This window comes from Zootoca vivipara, chromosome Z1, assembly GCF_965207765.1.
Source record: "Zootoca vivipara chromosome Z1, rZooViv2.hap1.1, whole genome shotgun sequence".
In the NCBI taxonomy this organism is placed as follows: domain Eukaryota; kingdom Metazoa; phylum Chordata; class Lepidosauria; order Squamata; family Lacertidae; genus Zootoca; species Zootoca vivipara.
In genome coordinates this window covers 31,467,274-31,488,932 of record NC_142583.1, presented here as the reverse complement: position 1 = coordinate 31,488,932, position 21,659 = coordinate 31,467,274, and the positions used below count along the sequence as shown (strand labels likewise).

Genomic DNA, 21,659 nt, shown 5'->3' with positions numbered 1-21,659 from the left:
CACTGCCAGTTTTTAACTCTGTGAGTAGATCACAGTCTCTTGGGAGTTGGCTACCCCTGCCCTAGAGCTACAAAGACTAGGAATAAATCAGCAGTTCTCCCAATGCAGTGATATAAAAAGTAGAGTTTTCCAAGGTTCAGTATCAGGACCTGATCTTTTTAATTTCTTCATAAATGACTGGAAGTTAGGGGTGAGCAATAAGGTAACCAAGTTTGCTGGACTCACCAAAGGTCATACAAAATATTCTCCTTCTGAGTGTGTTGTCCAGGGACATTGAGTGGAGACAAAAATGACCTTAAATACCATGCCTACCATGTGCATAAGGACCAGGGAAAACATCATAGATACCTACGGGGCTTTCCATGGGAAGAAATGCTGAGAACAGTTTGTTAATGCATGGTACAGCTGTGTAAATATCCAGCTTACGTTAACAAGCCTGGGAAGTACAGTGTGATGACGAGGAAACTGCAGGCCATCCTTATTAGTGAGTGTCGACTGTAATGGAGAGGATCTGATCAATGCTGCACCCCAGATCTATGCAGAGGGAAGCAGAGAGCAGCTTGGATGAAATTCACATCCTCATTCCACTTTCCCATGACCTGCCAATGAAGTCTGTTTGGTGTGTGTGAAAGAGAAACCAATTCTATTTCAAGCCAAACCCATACATGATATTTGACGAGGATATATGCACTATGGGCAGGAGAATATATTTCTGTGTTTCTGCTTTGGAGGAGCTGTTGGATGCAGCATACCTTCTTGAATCAGCCTGACAGTCTTTTAAGCACCAGTAATAACCTCTACATATGGATCAATTTCCTTGGATAGAAACAGTGAAGGAAAATAATCTCAACTACGGTTCCATTCTACTTACCTGTTTCTAACTAAGGTGGAGTTCAAATTTTAAATGTTTAAACCACTGAGCTTAGGGCTTGCCAATCAGAAGGTTGGCAGTTTGAATCCCCGTGACGGGGTGAGCTCCCGTTGTTCGGTCCCAGCTCCTGCCAACCTAACAGTTTGAAAGCACATCAAAGTGCAAGTAGATAAATAGATACTGCTCCAGTGGGAAGGTAAATGGCGTTTCTGTGCGCTGCTCTGGTTCGCCAGAAGCGGCTTAGTCATGCTGGCCACATGACCCGGAAGCTGTACGCCAGCTCCCTCGGCCAGTAAAGCGAGATGAGCGCCGCAACTCCAGAGTCATTCGCGACTGGACCTAATGGTCAGGGGTCCCTTTACCCTTTACTTAATAACCTCTGCATATGGATCAATTTCCTTGGATAGAAACAGTGAAGGAAAATAATCTCAACTACAGTTCCATTTTACTTAACTGTTTATAACTTAGATTGAGCTCAAATTTTAAATGTTAAAACTATTGACTTGAATTAAATGAAAGAAATGAAAATGGATGGGCAAAACTGGAAGCTTATTTTCTGTGGTGGTGTCCTGCAGATGATAACCTAGAGCCGGGGAGGACCAGAGAAGCTCAACAGATGAGCAGGACCACGGATAGCTCCCTGTGGAGCTGTGTTCTGGCCAGATATAGCACACCCAAGCCAGGGCGGCACTCCAGACAGGATTTGGAAAGAAATTGCAGTCTTAAGTAGTCATGCTGCACCTGTTGGTAGTTATTCCTCTGCCCCTCTAAAGAATGGCCAGTAAAGAGGCTGCACACCCTATTATTCAGGTGCTGGCTGTAGTGGAGGAGGTGACCCTCCTGCTGCTCTTAGAGATGGCATGGAGGCCAAAAGGGGTCTTCTTGCACTGTCAAGCATTCATAGTAGGACTTCTCAGATTGGGGAGAGTAAGGCAGAGTTACCACCTTGTACAAGCAAAGACTGCTTGCTCTTGGGGCTCTTTTCTTGTGGGAACTGCTGGTAGGATGAAATCTTTTGTCACACTTTCTGGGGATGATTCTACCCCCAATCTTCCCAGTCCTTGATGTCCTGTGCCCCTCCTTGAATAATGGGTGAGATAAATGGATTGACAAATTGGTAAAAACTGGTAAGAGATTGTGGGTTGTTGTTTTTGGGTTAGGTACTTTTCTCTTTTTCTCTTTCTCTATTTTCCTTTCACATCTGTGTCAGCAGTAGCACTTCTTTCAGAGACCACCAGCTGCAAGTTGCTGTCTCCCATCCCCTGAATGTAATGTTGACCAAAGCATGGATGCCACCGTCTCCCATGCCTTTGAACGATAGGGACATTCTGGGGGGAAATGTCAGCCAATGAGAGCAGATTTTACTCACTCACTCACTCACTCACTCACTTGCCAGCTTACATGCTATCCCTCCCTTCCTTCAAAGGAGCCCAGGGTAGCAAACACATTAAAACTAAAACAATGCAATTGAAACATTTAAAAACAACCTTCTAAAAGCAACCATCTGCTCTCAAATAATAACATCTGAGTTACCAGGGACAAGCCTTTCAGCCATCAAACACCTGGGATTTGGCATTGGGGGTAAGTTTGCTGTTCGCCCCTGAAATTTGTCCCATACCTGAAAAGCAGCGCTGTGATTTCCTGTTAAAACCAATTCAGCCTCAAGTTTTCCCCCTCCTTTGCAAGCTTTTTCTTTTACATTGTGGCTGGCTGGACAGTTCTGTGTCACAACTGCTGTGTACGCAATGTTCTTCCCTGCCATACAGCCTTGAAACAAGTTACCTTTCATCCAAAGAGAATGCGTAGGAGCAGTGCAACAAAGCACAGTCTTCACCTTACGATCTGAAAGTGTTTTTGTGCAGTTCATAATAGATAGAGATTTGTTTCATCAGTTAAGTAAATGCGAGAATGAATTTTTAATAGAAGAAAATGCCCCGAGACAAATTCTTTAGAACTTCCATAATTATATCTCTGATTTATTAACATGAAATCTGCGTACAGCATGAGACCAATTATAAAGCACTAATCTGTGCTAACATGTTTACATCGTTAGGGGTGGAGTCTAATTTAAAGAAAATACATCCATTTACTTCTCTGGGAAACATTTCCAACTGCTGCTGTGATGTCTTGTTATACTAACAACCATGTGACTGTTGACTCAGGGCAGGGCTTTGGGTCCCATTTAGAAGTAAGACCCAAAATGCAGCAGGTCACCTGCATATTCTTGCATTGGAGGGGATCACACTTGATGATCCTCAGGGTCACTTCCAGATCTATAAATCTATTATCTATGATTTGTATTTTGAAGTAAGTGCAGTAGTACATATAAGCATATAAAGAGGATGTAAGGCATGCTCTGGTCCATGGGGTCACGAAGAGTCGGACACGACTAAACAACAACAACAACAACAAAGACTATTCAAAGTAACAATAACAACAACAACAACAACTTGTACCCCACTGATCTGGCTGGGTTTCCCCAGCCACTCTGGGCGGCTTCCAACAGGAGATTGAAAATACATTAAAACATCAGTCATTAAAAAACTTCCCTAAACAGGGCTCCCTTCAGAGGTCTTCTAAATGTCATATAGTTGTTTCTTTCTTTGACATCTGATGGGAGGGTGTTCCACAGGGCGGGTGCCACTACCGAGAAGGCCCTCTGCCTGGTTCCCTGTAACTTTGCTGCTTGCAGTGAGGGAACCGCCAGAAGGCCCTTGGCGCTGGACCTCAGTGTCCGGGCAGAACGAAGTAAGTGAAGTAGTGCATTTTCATAGCTAAAGAGAGCCCACCTCCATCCCCCATCAAGACCAGTTGTAGTATAAAATTACGTAACTATTCTGCTTGTCCCAGTTGCGATTCACCTGGAAGATGCTGCTGGTGGGGAGAAAGCACTTCATTGTCTTCTCCTCCGGCCAAATGAGTTGCCAAATGACCAGGATTAAATGGCCTGACCTGCTCTTCTGTCTTTAACAGCATCAGAGATCAGAAAGTTAAGCTTTCTACAGCATGGGAGAGAAATGTTATCACCTCAGAATACCTGCAACCTGCTGTTCAAAGTATAGCTAGAATTGCCAGTTCAATCCCTTTCCCCAGTCCATGGGCATTTTTTAAAAAAGTAATTTTTAGAGTTCTGCCTTCTGGTCAATTAAAAATAATAATAATGAATGTACTATTTTTACACTTTCTCGTCATTTTTTTGCTTATCTTTTCTTTAAATTACCTGTTTGTTCTAAGTAGTAGAATCTTTTGATCTTTTTAAAGATCTGGATTTAAATGTTAATAGATTCAGTTAATTCCATCCACCCTCACCACAACAAGTACCATAGTTTTAATTAGCTTTGAACTGTTTCACAGCTTAATTTTGCTGACAGATAAACACAGCAAGGTGAATCACTTCTCAGCCTTGAAAATAAGTGATTGTTTTGTTTAACCTGCATTCTTGCTTTTGATTCACACACATCTGAAAAACCATTATATTTTTTACAATATATAACACCTCTCAGATTAATATTCTTCATGTCTTGCTTGGGAAAACACTGCCAGAAAAAGCAGAATATTATTCTTTAGGCAAAGTTATGTTATTTCAGGAAATGCTACTTTCTATTACCATGGCAGAGTGTAAAAAAGGGAAAATATTTAGAATCACGGAGTTTTTCATTCTAATTCTTTAAGTAGAAGTATTATATATTTTTAAATATGAACAATAGTGCAGTTTATCTGTAGATTAATGTAACATTTCTTATAGAATCAAATTTTCATTTTTGGAATCTGAAGGTATGGGACTATTAATAAATTTGAACAATGAACAACAAATGAAAATTATTGTTTTTATGGCAGCAGTACTACTTGCTTGGGAGCAAGCCCCATTGAACTCTATGAAACTTACATCTGAGTAGACCTGTATGGAATTCCACTGTTGGCTAAGAATACTTCTCTTTTCTGTGTAGTTATTCACTCTCTTTCATTGTGTTTGCTTTTTCATAAATAAAATATTACATCAATGGGCAGTAAATGTTGGTGTGCTGTCTAGTACACACTGGTGCTATAAAATATCTCATTCAGAAAGAATGTCTTAAAGTATTGTCTCATTCCCTTAAAATCTAAGCAAAAATTTGAGAAATTTTTCTTAAGGGCCGCTGCAGCTATGTGACAGTGTAAGGCAAATAATTACACAGATTATTGAGCAACCATGCAACAAGCTTGCCTTATATGGCCCTGTACTTTGTAATATGTCTTTGAAGATTGCCATTTGGGAAGCTTGCATGGAAACTGTATGTCAAAAGAATTCAGAGAATTGCTGAAAAGGCTAACCTATGTTTCATTGTACCACTTTAAGCCTTTTAAAAAGTCATTCCAGTTCTTCTGTAACAAGCTGGAATTATGGTTCTTTAGTATTAGATACAGTATATATATTTTTAACAAATATCAATAATGGGGATTTTATGAAGTCACCCAAGAGCCCTCTATGCAATGAAGTTGCTGGTCAAACATTTACCACTTGAAGACAATTGCAGACAGACCGTTCAGAGGCAAAAGAAGTCAAACATAAATGCTATCAGAAGAGATCTGATTGTCGTGGCATGGTGAATATTGAGATAAAGGATCTGCTATTACTGTAATTCGTTTTTAGGACTCCTCTATCCATCAGTTCCTCAGCTATTACTACTAGAGTTACTGGAGTATCTGAAAACTTAGCATCCTTATATGCCTTCCACTCCTAGTAAAAACCAGACGTATGTCAATAACTTTAAGTGTATCATGGTTTGACATCACACTCTATTGTGAATGGAATCCACTGTGAATTGAATGATCTTGTATTTTTTAAATCATATGTTTTATCTGTCTCCTCAATATTCTTGGAGACCTGTGCTTTATCCAAGTCTGTAGAATTGCATATCTCTGAAATAAGAATAAAGTTTGCCATTCATAGTACTGAGGCTGTCAAGGCCCTGAGGGGGATTGGCAAATTGTAGTTAGATGATGTAACTGTTGTAAATTGTTGAAATGCCAAAGTTATGTTGGCTGGCATTTTGGAATGCACGCTAAAAAAACCAAAAACCCTTATGACAACAAATTTGTTTTTGTTTCATTCTCATTAGAATGTTAATGGCCAGAAGAATGTTAAAGACACATTTCTTTAGCATCTCCTCACATTCAGGAAAATTCTTTCCCCCCACCTCAGTTTTCTGTAAACTCGTGTGCTCAATGTATGTGTGTGGTTTCTCATTGAATTTTCTTCTTTTAAAAGGTGGTTTTGGAGAGCGTGCAGTGTCAAAAAAAAGTGATGCCCTGTTTCAGCTTATAGACAGCATAAGAAGATTTGGCTCAGGTATTGTACTATTCCAGTCGGTAGATGTCCAGATTTTACAATGCCACTGAGTGCTGTAAGGTTTGTCTCCATCGCAATCTACAGAGGTGTGCACATTTTGATTTGCTAGCTCTTGCACGGGATCAGTGGAGGCACACAAATTGCAAGAGGGGAGTTCTCTATTGTGAGTACAGATGGAGGTTCTCTATTGAGATCAATGGACAAGATCCGGCGGATTAGGTAATTCTATGTATGCTGTGAGTAAAAGAGACCCTAAAAACAAATAAATTATTAGGCTGAACTGCTTAAGTGTAGTTTATGAGAAATGGGAAAGTGACTAAATTTATCCCAAATGGGATAAATGGGAAAGTGACTAAATTTATCCCAAAGTTCAAGTTTGACAGATCCTGTTTTATATTTAATTTCTGGAATCTAAATATGGAAGGCAAATCAAAATTACAATTTCCGCTTGGTGCCTCTCAGTATATGACTTACTGTTCATTCACTGGGAAATGCAATAATATAGGTTGATGATATGGTCACTGATAGGGTACATTAGTATAATGACTGAGATAAATTTGCATCTGCCATTGAGAGAAAAAGTGGTGGGGTGTCAAGGCTCAGAGAATACTATCCCTACCCCCAGTGGCAGCCAAAGAAAAGTCCTTACCACATAATTTATTCAGTATTCACAGAGAGAGAGAAAGGGGTGTAGTCTCTATGCAATGATGGTGTTGCTCCAAGTAAAGTCCCACCCCCCTTCGTCTCCCCTAATCTATGTTATAATCTGAGCCTTCTGCCGCTGAGCTCTCTGTTATACTACTCTCAACGCCCATCTGGTCCTGGGAGAAGGGGGGTCAGGAATGCTTTCCAAAGACATTGAGTCTGTCAGCTGTCTCTCTCCCCCCTCCTCCTCCTTGCTATTCCTCTTCCAATATTTCCCAGCTTCTGCCCTCTGCAGCCTTTGAACTATGCCCTTCTGCAAACCACTGCTTTAAATCTATACTGTCCTCCTGGTCTCAGGAAGCATCAGGAGAAGGGGGGGCAGTCCCCACCATTCCTTCTCAGTCCAGCCCCTGACATGGAGGGAAGTAGTTGCAGAAGGAGTGAGGTGTCTACAGGAGAAGAGTTAGAATCCTCTTTCTGCCTACCGCCATCTCTCTTGCAAATTGCCCCCTGCAACAGAGAAGTGGCGCCCAGGGTTTGGAAAAGTGACTTGGCTGTGTAACATCATGCAGCCTTGCTAGTCTAATTTGCCTGCTTCTTTTTAATGTTTAAGCGCTTTTTATATAACAACATGTACGAATCCTCATAAATAAAGATTCAGTTATACAACTGTGTCTGACTAACCACTGCATTAAGGCAGAGTTTCATAGGACTGGCAACAGGATGATCCTGAGTGCCAGTTCAAGGAAGCTGTTCTGCTGTCTCAGGACTTGAACCCAGTTCCAAGTCTGGTACTATGGCACCAGCATTCCTGTTTTCCAGGGATTTTTCCAGCAGGTGCAAACAAGGACACATGACAACGAAGACATGAGTTGCATGGTTGCATGAATTTGGCATCACTGCATGATAAACAGCTCCATAGTATTGAGCTGTTAGTTCATTTCATTTTAAGCATTGTTAATTCATGTTTGTCCATTGCATTGAAAGTCTGGGTATATATTTATAGGGGGGAAATCATTTTATCTTTGAATCAGATATTTTCATTAATGAAATTTTAAGCATATTGTTCCATTTTCTATTATAAATATCATTGCAGGTTTCCAGCAAAATAATATAACAAAGGGAAGAGCAGCTCTAACATTCTCAGGGAGCTATGAGAAGAAAAGGTTTCCACGAGCAGCTACATCACGCACAGAACGGATATGGCCAGGGGGTGTCATTCCATACGTTATAGGAGGAAATTTCACTGGTAAGAAAGACAAAAGATGCACTTTTATCCTTGAAGGAATTGACCCTTAGAATTAGTAGAATTTTTTAAAATGAAACAGAGGTCTTGAAATGGATTCTCTCTTTCTTGTTTTCTAGGTGTCCTGGCTGTAGATTACAATTACAAACACTGAAATAAATGCATATTTTCTAGTACAATTGTTCTTTATACAATTGTAGCACCTTTAAAGCTTTCTATACAAATACTTTAATTCATAAAAATTAAATGTAACTTGAAAATGCTGTGAATCACGTAGCACTCAAGTGACGAAGGTGCAGTGTGTGGTAGCAAACTAACTCAACTTTTCCTTTTATCATAATATCTTGAGATTCAGGTCAACTTAAATACACGTACAGTTTAGCTTATACAAAAATGTTGCAGTTCCTGTGCTCAATGACTCCAAGATGCTTCTTTTCCACTGAAATAAATTCAATGTACATTTCACATGGTGGGGTAAAAGAAATAGAGATACATCACAATTAAATATCAGGAGAGCTTTCTAAAATACTTTAAAGCATGTGTAACATGATAAAAACAACACACGGGTTCTTATCCAGCAAGGGATATGCTCACAGAAACCTGCATCAACATGCATTTGCCCTCCAGGTGGATAGGAGCATGTGATGGTGGAGGGAGATAGGGGGAGAGAGGAATAAAGGCAATTTTCTTGCCAAAAAAAGTATACTGGAACACAGATATATCCGATTATCTATCTCTGCTTCCCAATTAAAATGAATAGTCTTTCTTGGTCAGAGATTTCTAATTTAAATGATATGGAATGGGAGCTAATTGTTTAGAATGAGTGATCCAGTCTTCCTCCGGAATTCTTGTATGCCAAAGGCAATGTACATCAGATTTACAAATGGCTCAGTAAACCTCTTCTGCTGCTTGCCTTGCACTGTAAAATTGGGGGGGGGGGGGTTCAGGGCGTTGCTATTATTTACCACAAATTATTTTGATTTTGTTCTGTGAACTGCCTTGAGACTTCCAGGTATATGGCGGTATATAAATTCTAATTCTAATAATTAATACAAATTAATAATAATAATAATAATAATAATAATAATAATAATAATACCACCTTTGTGGAGAGTGAGTTCCACAACTTAGGGGCTTGCATAGACAATATGTTATCAAATGTTTGACAAGATGTGGGTGATGAACTGTGCATTTGCATTTCTGGGTCACAGGATGTTCAAACCTGGGGTGAAGGGTTGATCTGACAGTTCACCCATTTCTTTCTGAACACAGGGTTGTATCTACTGGTGGCTTTGTGCTAAAGGAAACACTTCCACTCATGTAACTTAATGCACCACATTTTTATCAATCCCTCCCACCAGTTGCAGTCCTCTATGCCATATCCTGTGCTGTTCTGAAGGATCCCCTCAAGCGTAGCTTTTGAATAGGATAGGATCACAAGAAAATCACTTCTGCTAGCACAAAGCCACTGTTGGATATAACTTAGAAGTAATGAAAAAGCATAGTATTATGAATTCACCTTGTGGGATTTGTGTGCATATTGGGGTACATTTTGGAAAATGTTGCCCTTGCTGTGCGAAGTTTATACTATTTGCCCATCACTGTTTTCATTGCTTATTTCCCAAAACCCGCATTCAGTATTAGTTCGCACTAAAAACACTCTTGCTTGTTTCAAGTGCAAGTGTTGTTGTTGTTTAGTCGTTTAGTCGTGTCCGACTCTTCGTGACCCCATGGACCATAGCACGCCAGGCACTCCTGCCTTGCACTGCCTCCCGCAGTTTGGTCAAACTCATGTTCGTAGCTTCGAGAACACTGTCCAACTGTCAAGTGCAAGTGTTCCCCCCCAAAAAACAATCAAATTTACTTGAATGCTGTTGGCGTGAAACAGGATAATTTACCCCCCTAAAATCATTTGTATATTTCATTGCAAACATTGATTCCAGGCAGTCAACGAGCAATGTTCAAGCAGGCAATGCGGCACTGGGAAAAATATACCTGCGTTACATTCATTGAGCGAAGTGACGAAGAAAGTTACATTGTGTTTACATACAGGCCTTGTGGGTAAGTTGGTGCAAAAGTATGCTTCATGTACTAATTTGCTTAGAAGCACACAACTGGAACAGATGAGAAGATTGCCCATCCTATTGTTGCAAGGCACACAGATCTACATACTCTGCCTTGATCACAATACGCCAGTTGAGATGGTGCACTGCAGAATGTTACGTGTAGAGCAAATTGCTTCAGATGACTCAAGCAAGTGAGATGACCTATATGTTTCATGGGAAAGCCAAATCCTTTCAAAAAGTATGCGTACGTGCATGTGTGTATTTTAAATGTAAAAGATATTTACAATGACCCCCTCTTTGTGTTTTGAATATTAATCTGCAGCATCGCCTTCTTTGCAAATGTGCATGTGGTACATGAGAAGAGTTTTATTACTATTTCTCTGAAGCCAAATATAAAAAATATAATGTAAACTCAAGTCCCATGTTTGAGGTTTTCCAAGTATGCAAATGCTCCACATGTATGTGGAGCTTCCATGTGTAGAATGACTTTACCATTCATTGCAACACTTGAAATAGTTTCCCACATGTATCCTATTGTATGTACAAAGCTACCTCATAATTTAAAGCAATTGAAGTTGCTAGGTTGTTTGAGGGGACGCGGGTGGCGCTGTGGGTTAAACCACAGAGCCTAGGGCTTGTCTATCAGAAGGTTGGCGGTTCGAATCCCCACGACGGGGTGAGCTCCTGTTGCTCAGTCCCAGCTCCTGCCAACCTAGCAGTTTGAAAGCACATCAAAGTGCAAGTAGATAAATAGGTACTGCTACAGCGGGAAGGTAAATGGCGTTTCCGTGCATTGCTCTGGTTCACCAGAAGTGGCTTTGTCATGCTGGCCACATGACCTGGAAGCTGTACATTGGCTCCCTCAGCCAATAATGCGAGATGAGCGCCGCAACCCCAGAGTCGGTCACAACTGGACCTAATGGTCAGAGGTCCCTTTACCTTTACCTATGTTGTTTGAAAGTTTTATAGACACCAACTGGTGAACACACAAAGCCTTGAATAAGGCTCACGGCATTCATTTGATGTATGTAATCAGCTTTCCGTAACTAAATATGCCTTTATAGGGGGTGGGGAAATCAGTTAGTGAATCTGAGGCACATTTACCAGTATTGTAAGCATGCATACGCTTTGAAGTTAATTCTGCTGCAAATGAAACTTTGTCATCCCCCATGTGGTCTATGCTTAGCTCTCCTACATGTTTTTGTAGGAAATCTTTAAACCTTGTCAAAGTCAGCGCTGTTGTTGTATTATACATATTGCAGCATGTAATGCTGGTTACAAAAGAATGGATGTGTGATGGCACTCTGTGTTGTAATGGGCATTTGTGTCAAAACTAGTTCAAGACTGCGATACTCATAGTTGTTATTAGGGCAACTACCCTGCAATGTACACCACATGTGTATTAGATATCCTGCTCGCTGCAAGGATATAAAGAGCTAGCCCCTTGTGACCCTATCTGGTGGGCATACCCAGTGGGATTTTAGTTTTTCTCTCCCATTTGAATGGCAAACCTTGTGCCATATCACAACGACCTTGAACCCCTCCTTGCTTTCAGGAGGTTTGCCATGTAACATGCAGGGCTGGCTGTTTGAAAAAGCTCTTTGCTTTGCAGAACTAGTTGCATAGTTCTTAGCATCCAGGTTCCTTGTTCAGTGGAATTTAAGATATGGTGCACTCTGAGTCCTCTCCAAGGTAAACAGGATTTCTAGTGCCACCTTTGAATCATTTTGATTTAGAAGTTGAAACCATGTGTGTTACATTAATAGTCTCCGCCTATCAATGATAATTACTTAGAGTAACCTCTTTGACAGAGGAACAGGGGAACTGTGATCTGTGATCCTGTTGTTTCTTCTCGATCTCTCAGTGATCTGGGACTATCATCTGGGACTATCTTTTTGTGTTGGGGGGCCACTGTTTTATAGTGGTTGTACTACTACTTGTGGGGCCAAGTTCAGTGAGTTGCATTGGGTGACTATGAATCATAGCCGGCTTAGTTTTACTCAGAGTTGACCCAATGAAATTCATTGACCTAAATTAGTCATGTCATTAATTTCAACAGGTCTCCTCTGACTGTGACTAATATTAGATATAACCCTATGTGCCTGCCACCTGGCAATTATGTTGCATGATGCCTCAGGGCACTATTTTGTCTCCAGTGTTTCAACATCTATATGGAACAATTGAGAGCAGTTATTAGGAGATTTGGGTTGCAGTGTCATCAGTTAATACTTACAAACCCTTCAAAGGTCAGATTCATGTGCTTTCCCATACAGTAGCAAGAAAACACAGGCAGCAAAACTTAGTTTCAAAAAGTGGTAAAATGTTTCTAAATTATTTGTATAGAAACACAAAGATGACTTGCTAAAGCCACAAGGTCTGGGCTTACAGCGATTATCTCAGACGTCCTTTCTGGTTGGATTCACATGGTGGAAGAGAGAGGAAAAGGTTTTTGGTAAACTTTCATCCCCAGGTGAGGGTGTGTGACTTAGCTAAGTCTGACAGAACTGTGTACTCTATGGTCTTAACCCTTCATCCATTAAGTAGAGCTAAGCATGCTGGTTGTATGAGACTGATATTTATCCCACATATTTGTCACTAGAGGCTCAAATAACCTTGATGGAGGGAGTTCCTTTAACCAACTCCAGGTGATGTTTTTATCAGGACAAGGATACCCTAGCCACTGTGGTTCATGTGTTGGTAACCTCACGCCTGGATTATTGTAATGTGTTTGAGATTAGTTTGGAAGCTGTAGCTAGTACAGAATCTGTCAGCAGTGCTTGTTCATGCACATGCTGTATCTGTTCTAAAAGTGCTGCACTATCTGCCTGTTAGGTACAGAGCCATTTTCAAAGTTTTGTTGAAATAACTCAGGACCACGATACCTGAATGATCACCTCCCCCTGCTGAGAGCCTGGGGGCCCTGCTCCTGCCTCAATCCACCTGGCCCAGGGCGGGGCCTGACAGGTTTTATAAGGACTGGTGCTGCTGCTCAGCGGAGAGGGCTTTTAAATTGTTTTTTTATCCTTTAAAATTCTTTTTTTCTTTTTTTAAGTGTAAGGGCATTTTGTGGGATGTGCCTGGGAGGAAAGGAGTGGGGGAGAGCAGTGGGAGGCCCAATTACAGTGGTTCTGGGTAGGAGGAGGTATGGTGTGGGAAGAGGGGGAGGCCGGGTAAGGGGTACCTGACACAGGCTGTTAGTGACTGTGCCATTTGCCAGCCCCTCCAGTCTGCAACTGCTGCTGTTGAATGCCAGGTCGGCCCAGGATAAAATCTCCCTCATCCATGATCTGATTATAGTGTACAGTGATTTTGACAGCAAAGTCTGTATTTCACAAACGATCTTAAGACTTACTTATTCAAAACAAAGTTAGTTCTGAATTTTCATATGCAGAGTAATAGTTCTGCTTTCTGGCTTAAAGGCAAACCGCAAACTGTCATTAACAACATGACTAGCTAGATGATCTCATAAACTGACTTTTGCATTGTGAATTAGAATATATTGATTGATCATTATATGAATCAGTTCATATGTTAGCTTGCTGCTCTCATTGTATAAGATGCTTTAGACTATCACACCTTTTACAGTGCAGCTGCCTAAATAAACACTAAGCACTTGACCTGGTTCTGTTTCCAAATCCCTCTAATCAGCTTAAAGCCCATCTTTAGGCTTTTAACTCTCAGGAGCATGAAAAAAAAAATATTATTCAAACAGCAAGTTTAATGTCATCTTTAGAATGTTTCGCGCTCTCTCAGACTGTCAGTTATTGCACTTTACTTGCCATTATTGATCAGCTAGAATGATTAAATGGAATTGGAGATTCGTAAATAGTTAGTGCCTTTAACTACTGTCTGGTGCAATAAAGATTAATGAAATCAAGATCTGGAAAGTCAGGCTTTTGGCACAGTTTGCAGAGGATTGCTGGGCTGTGTGCCAAGCACACCTAGCAGAAGTGGCCACAATTGTGATACAGACCACGGTGTTCTTTTCGAGCATCACTCTTTTGTAGCCCTAACCCTTTGACTCAGTACTGTTGTCTTAGTGGTAGTCTAGGCACTTAATTGGATGAATCAGATATGTTCTTGGCAGGCCAAGCAGTGAGTCCCAATGACCCTGTTGTAGTCTATAGTAAGGCGGTTATTTTAAGACTGCTGATGATTGCTGCTTTCTTTTGAAGTACAACTAATTGTCGGCATGAAACACCTAAAATGCACTAAGTGTGATGAGCATTAAGAAACTGCTGTGGACAGCTGATTTTGAAAATATTCTAATACTTAGTTCTTTTTCAGTAATGTAACTGCATATGTACATAGCAAGCTGCCTTATACTGAGTCAGACCATTGATCTATCCAGCTCACCATTGGCTACACTAGCTAGAAGCAGCTCTCTGTGGTTTCAGGCAACAAGTCTTTGCCAGCCCTACCCTTACTTGTTTTCTCCTGCCTTGGCAGCTCAGTTGGTTAAAGCGTGGTGCTAATAACACCAATGTTGCAGGTTAACCAGCTTTTTATGAATTAAGATCTGCAGGGCTATTAAAGGTAAAGAGACCCCTGAGCATTAGGTCCAGTCGCAGACGACTCTGGGGTTGTGGTGCTCATCTTGCATTATTGGCCGAGGGAGCCAGCGTACAGCTTCCAGGTCATGTGGCCAGCATGACTAAGCCGCTTCTGGCGAACCAGAGCAGCGCACGGAAACACCGTTTACCTTCCCGCTTGGAGCGGTACCTGTTTATCTACTTGCACTTTGACGTGCTTTCGAACTGCTAGGTTGGCAGGAGCTACCAAATGTATTCACTAGTGATCTACAGAGAGCAGCAAGACGCTTGTGGGGGAGCAGGTGGGGATACTGGGGCAGAAGAGATGGGAAGAAGAGATTATATGCAGCACAGACTTAGAATGATTAACTTTTGTTTTTCACAAAGAAAAAGGGAAAAAATAATTTTCCTAAGAAGTGGTGCTTATTACTAAAATACTTTACACCCCCCCTACTCCAACATGACGTACATGACCTTAAAAAGCAGTGGATTGCTGAAATGGGTCAGAAGCTGATCATAAGTAACTATCTTCAGAGGATTTAAATCCTCTGTCTTAAACAGAGCGCTCTATTTCACTAACCCATTAGCTTTAAAACAGTATTGTTTTGCAAAGTGGGTTTTCATAAAGCTTGTCTTAATGCAGACCTATGCTTACTCTGGGCTAAAAAAAATTCAGTTTATACATAAAGGATCCTGCTTGTGTAATAAATTATAGAAACACGTAATGTATTTTTAAAATACTATTTATTAAATTTTTCACTTTAACAATCCAATCAAACCATATTAAATATTCCAAATTATACATATTATTCAATAATCAAACAGTCCAAATATTATGCCAAATTAAAGAAATTTTTTTGGAGGTATCTTCCCATGTTCTGAGGTTGGGAGGGTCTGATCATCTCATACTTCTACTGCTTTCATAATTTTCGTGATAGTTCCCATAAACCATTCCAGTGTTAATCCTCATTACTTTTCACGGCCTCTGAGTTTATGAAACGAGCGAGATAAAACAAAACAATATAGTCGTGTGGAATTTACATAATTTCCATACATAATATATGTATTTAATTCATTCAATTTAAGCTGCAAGTCAAACTGTATTTTTATTTATTAAAAAAGGTCCATTGACACCAAGAGGACTTTGAATTGACTGAATCATTGTATTTAAGACAAAATTATATTCTATAGCAGTTTGTAGGTGAGCTCAGGCAAGGGCATTTCCTAGGCATCTTTCAAAAATCATGTGAACTAGTACCCTCTTTCAGAACATTTTATCCAAAGCGTGATTTTAATGGAATCTTTTTGCTACATAATCCAGCTATCACATTTTTTGCTGATGTTCTAAGTTTTATTTCTGTGATGTTTAGCATTAGTTTGCTCCAAGCCAATATAGAACATTGTCATTCAACATTCGTGTGAGCATTGCCACATCAATATGATTCCCAGTCAGGAGAATACTTGAAGGAAGAATTTAAGGGAAAAATACATGTGTAGATACTTAACCATTGTGATTTTATTGTGGAGGAGTTCAGAAGCAAAGAAAATTAGGGAGTGTGCACTAGGAGGCTACAGGCCAGCAGCTCAACCACTGTAAGATTGTTCTATACACTGCAGCGTTCAGAGAATGTGGTATGGGCATGACTTCCTGGGGCCCAAAGTTATTCCATGGGATTGCTATTCTTTTTAACTGAGTCCAAACTTAAGCAAGCCCTGTGCTTGCAGTGGCCACAACAGATGATGTGGTTTCTTCTTCTCCTCCTCCTCCTCCTCCTCCTCCTCCTCCTCCTCCTCCTCCTCCTCCTCCTCCTCCTCCTCCTCCTCCTCCTTCTTCTTCTTCTTCTTCTTCTTCTTCTTCTTCTTCTTCTTCTTCTTCTTTGGATGAGGGTTCTGAATTGGGTCACTCTCAGCAGGAGGGATCAGGTTTGGATCTGGTAGATCCATGGACTGCTTTGTTCTGCCTTCCACCAGTTGAAGGCCCTATGGTTTATGCCACTGGTGGGAACACTTTCTGTGGGGACCTCCGGAGCACCCACAACCAGCAGAAGTTGGCAGATGACCACCTCTGCCATATCTTAAACCCCTCCAGCAGCAAAGATCAGGGGATTAGGACTCCACCCCTTCAACCTCAACATGTATTTGAAGACACATTTCTTAATTTTGTTTTATTTGTAGCATTGCTGTTGTAGCCCACCACCCATTAGTGAGCCAGATGAAGTCCATTGCTTTAAAAGTTGTATTCTGCTGAGTCACATTCATAGCAGATCCACTGAAATCAATGAACAAGTGAGTCATAAGTCCATTAGATTCAGTGGGTTTACTCTTGAGTTGGACTTAATTGGATACAACCCTGCTTATATCCCCTGTGGTAAATAATTGTTTCAGTCTCATTAGTCATGTGTATGTGCTCCTAAATTGCTTAGAGGCTTTATCAAGTGTTATACAAAATACTGTATAAGTAAAGAAGAAGAAAATGAGCTAAATCTACTACCATCCAGAACTCCCAGGGCCATTTATGCTTTTAAAAAAGATATTTGGCAAAAGGTGCATCTAAACATTATATATGATACCTGGAAGTTCAAGAGGAATTTAAGCTGGTGAATTGGCACAGGAAGAAATGATTAGCCCCTCTCCCAGAGTGCCACAAAGACAAAAAAATTTATCCAGGTTACCAACAATGCTAGTTACTATTAAAGCTTTTAAAGTGCCACCAGAATCTCCTGTCATCATGTCTGGTTTGTCTAGTCTGTGTTAGAACAGACTAGGAAAAATAATAATTAATGGGTTCCTTTCTATAAATATGTTTTATATCACAGTTTGGAATACTCCACAACTTGAAAGCATATTTAATGATTTTCAAATCACTAGGTGTTAAAAATATTTAAATGTATCTGCAGCCCCACATTAAACTGATAAAGAATTTGAGGGGGAAGTGACGTTGCACCGTTTTTTCCTCAGAAATGCTTTCCTTTGTCAGTCTTTTACTTTTGCTGGCAATGGAATTCATTTTGGCTGACCCTCCTCAAGGACGATATTATATTAAGCGTTCTTACTGTAAAAACAAATGCTTCTTATACCCCCACCCCTATCTTTGAGAAGAAAATTGTACAATTAAACATTTACTGTTTTTATAAAAAAGAGAGAGAGAGCCAAAGTTTCATCTTCTTGCCAAACCACAGAAAAACTAATGATTTTCAGAAGATTAAAATGCAAATCGCAGTACCTTTCTGGGAACGAGCAATATTCACATAAGTATTCATCTGTGTTCTTCTTCTAAATTACAGGTGCTGTTCTTATGTAGGCCGAAGGGGTAATGGCCCTCAGGCAATTTCTATTGGCAAGAACTGTGATAAATTTGGAATTGTTGTTCATGAGCTGGGACATGTGATAGGATTTTGGCATGAACACACAAGACCAGACAGAGATGATCATGTAACCATCATCAGAGAAAACATCCAGCCAGGTGAGACCATTTTTAGTGTGCTTTCTTCTATTTTAGTGTAGTGTCTTGTATTTTAAAATGCTGCCCAATTTTATTTGCTTGAGGTTCGTACACATTGGTTTAACTGGACAGTGCTAAAACAGCAAAATTCAGTCCTGCTATTCAGAGTGGGTGTTTATATGAGACATTTGCATTATGCAAGGTACTTTGTGTTAAAACAGAGAATAGTTAGTAAAAGCAATTGATAGCTTATGCAGTCTCCATAGCCTCAAGCTGCCTCCTTGGCAGTTTACCCTTGTTTGAAGAAGCTGTTGTTGTTGTTAATTGGTTATATTGAAGGTATGTGCCCCTAGACATCTTTGCAGATGATCTGTTGCTCTCTAACATTTGAGTAAGTGAACCACATCTTTAAACCCTGTAAGACAGACTTCCTCAACCTCAGCTCTCCAGATGTTTTGAGACTACAATTCCCATCATCCCTGACCACTGGTCCTGCTAGCTAGGGATTATGGGGGCTGTAGACCAAAAACATCTGGAGGGCTGAGGTTGAGGAAGCCTGCTGTAAGAAACTAGCTGAATGTCCTGGGTGCATAGAGAGAAATGTCTCCCTATATTTGGAAATAAAGAATAGGAGCAGCCAGTAGAATGTGGAAAAGGGTTGGTTGTGAGGAGAAACTATGTGATGGTTGAAATTGTGTTCATACATGGTAGCGCAAGGCTCCAATGAAGACGATAAAGCCATTTGAAAATTAAAAATATGCTGCACATAATAAATAATAATGTGTGTAAGAATGGGTTACAAAATCAGTTCCACATTATGTTAACAGCATCAAAAAACCTTGATTTTTATGTTCCCACAGCAACAGTCAGAGTAGAAACATGACATTAAGAATATATAATGAATGAGTCAGATAAGGACAGAAAGTAGTCCCAGAATATTTGTCTCCATTTGGCTTCCTTCCTATTCAGCATAGCACGTAGCACAGTAAGATGAGGTTTAATAGGACTGTTAAAAGAATAAATTGATTCATGAGGAAAAATTGAATATTTAAGAATGATTACATTAAGAATGAATCAAAAAGCTGTTGATAGTTGTGCAGAAACTTTTGGCTTCATCAGTATTGAGTTTCTCTGCCTGAATGAGGAATGGCTAAGGCGACCTTGACATATAAATGTAATATTTGTTCCTGAGGGGCATAGCATCAAAACCTTTAAAGATATTATACCACCAGTACTCTGCAATAGTTGTAAGATGTGAAAACTCACCTTTGGATCACATTTTTTCCCCTGGACGTGGTCACTGTTGCGGCAGGAGTTGGTCAATGTTGCCCAGAAACACCATTCAGTGCTCCAAACAAATGGATAGAAGAAAAGTTAGGAGAGAGGGTAAAACTTGATTTGCCCCTCCTCTCCTGCCTCCCCTTCTCTCTGCCTAATGTGTCCAGTTATGGAGTAGCTGGATGTGCTTGCAAAAGATACTAAAATGCTTTGTATTGGGCCAGAAAAATAAAACACTCTACGAAAGTCCTGAGGCGGTTCCAAAGTCTCAAGATTAGCCCATTCCATCTCAGACCACTTTGGGTTGTCTTGAATTCTGAGGAGGTCTATATATCTCCAAAGTGGATATATTCACTCATGCATTGTCAGAGCAGCAGTGCTGTATGTAAGTAGAAGGGCTGGGACTTCTGTTTTCTTCTGTTTTTCTCTTTCTTTTTAGGAAAGGCTTACATGAGATCTTGCTTATGAATTATAGGTCAGGAGTACAACTTTTTGAAGATGGAGCCTGGAGAAGTGAATTCTCTGGGGGAGCCATATGATTTTGATAGCATTATGCACTATGCCAGGAACACCTTCTCAAGGTTGGAGTCTCAGGTTATACCTTTTGACTTTTAATTCCATTCTTCTTTGTGTATATATTTTATAGATGTAGTTTTGATTTAGTAGAAATTGGAGTTCTTGGTAAAGTCCAGAAATAAACAGTAAATTGCAAGAACTCAGGCCAGAAGAAAAATGGATTTCAAATAAATCTTCACATGGTTTTATTTGTGTAATGAGGAGTTCAAATAGGAGTCAATCCCAGTATTGAAGGCAAAGAAAGATAAATTCCAGTAAAAATCAGGACAAGGCCCTGTTTCGACAATTCTTCGTCAGCTGGAATATTGAGAAATTAGAAATGAATCTTAGAATAATTCTCCTTGTAACAAAAATTCATTCAGATCTCTAAACATAAAGTTTTATCATATGTAAAAGACAGAGAATATGTTTAAATGAACATAACAGGTATATCTTTTAATAACTAACCTTACATCAAAATTGCATTCTGTTTTCTAAATAAAGAGTTAAATTGTTTATAATGTACAAATATAGCTTGTCTGTGTTTTAAATGATAAAACATCTTAAAATAATTATCCTTATATCAGGAATACATGTAATTTTCTAAAGACGAAGTTATATTACTTATAATAAACAGAGGTAGCTTACCAAAGATTCACAGGTCAGTGTGTACCAAGACTGTTGTTTAGAGATCTGAACGAATTTTTGTTACAATGAGAATTTTTGTTCAATACTTGGATTGACTCCTATTTGAACTCCTCATTACACAAATAAAACCTTGTGAAGATTTATTTGAAATCCATTTTTCTTCTGGCCTGAGTTCTTGCAATTTACTGTAGTTTTGATTCAGGCAATTGACCAAAGAGGTTTATCATGTTGTAGCTCCTCAAGCTAACAGTTGTGAAAATGGTTCTCTTAGATGTGTCTGATTATTTTATAAGTATGTTCTCATAATGATGATTGATAGACTTTTCTTACACTTGTCTTACAGTAACCCCCACTTTAAAAGAAAAAGAAAAGAAAACTGCTCCCTTGCTCTCAGAGTTTTCTTGTTCATAGTAGACAATGGGGAACTTCCTGTGCTAGGTTGCTAGATCATAGCCATTACCCTCAAAAGGAACAAGTCCTATTTTGACGCTAGGAGGGAGCAAAATAGAATAAGGCTTCTCAGAACACAAAGCGTAAAGGTGCCAAGGTGAAAAAAGGTTATTCTAGGCTACTATATAAAACATTTTGTGGAATATTCCCAGCCATTATATATCCGAAATTCTGTTACTCGTGGAGATTAGATCTTTTCTTAATTGTGAGTGACATTAATTTGATCATTTTTAGATTACTGTGATGGGAAATGAAACCTTTAGAAAGCACTCATGGTGCTTGGTAACAGAATGAATCAATCTGACATTGTTCTTTTATGCATGTCTTTTGAATGTGGTTTCCTCCTCCCCGTCCAGACATGCAGGCTTTTTATGTATTGATTTTTTCCCCATAATAAATTCCACCACAGTTCAAAAGATTGCGTCCACTGTTGACTATGATTATAAAAGTAAGAGTTTTCTGATAGACCTATGACCCTTTTCAAAGATTGCATTGGCAAATAAATGCCTAGAATAAAGTATGCTAGCATGGTGAACAGCACCTGATCGAAGCAGTCTATAAGCATAATCTACTTTGCATATATATATTCAAGCAGTT

At 39.8% G+C, this 21,659-nt stretch overlaps 1 protein-coding gene across 4 annotated transcripts in view; it reads left to right on the top strand.

Moving 5' to 3' along the window:
* Positions 1 to 21,659, top strand: part of TLL1 (tolloid like 1) — a 131,219-nt gene that overhangs the window by 64,139 nt on the left and 45,421 nt on the right. For 2 of the 4 annotated variants that reach the window (XM_035112116.3, XM_088660070.1), the window contains exons 4-8: positions 6,120 to 6,200; positions 7,942 to 8,094; positions 10,035 to 10,152; positions 17,974 to 18,152; positions 19,885 to 19,990. In XM_035112116.3, coding sequence (XP_034968007.3) covers positions 6,120 to 6,200; positions 7,942 to 8,094; positions 10,035 to 10,152; positions 17,974 to 18,152; positions 19,885 to 19,990 — 637 coding nt within the window. The remainder of the gene's footprint in view (positions 1 to 6,119; positions 6,201 to 7,941; positions 8,095 to 10,034; positions 10,153 to 17,973; positions 18,153 to 19,884; positions 19,991 to 21,659) is intronic. The other 2 variants (XM_088660056.1, XM_035112117.3) reach the window with 1 other exon arrangement.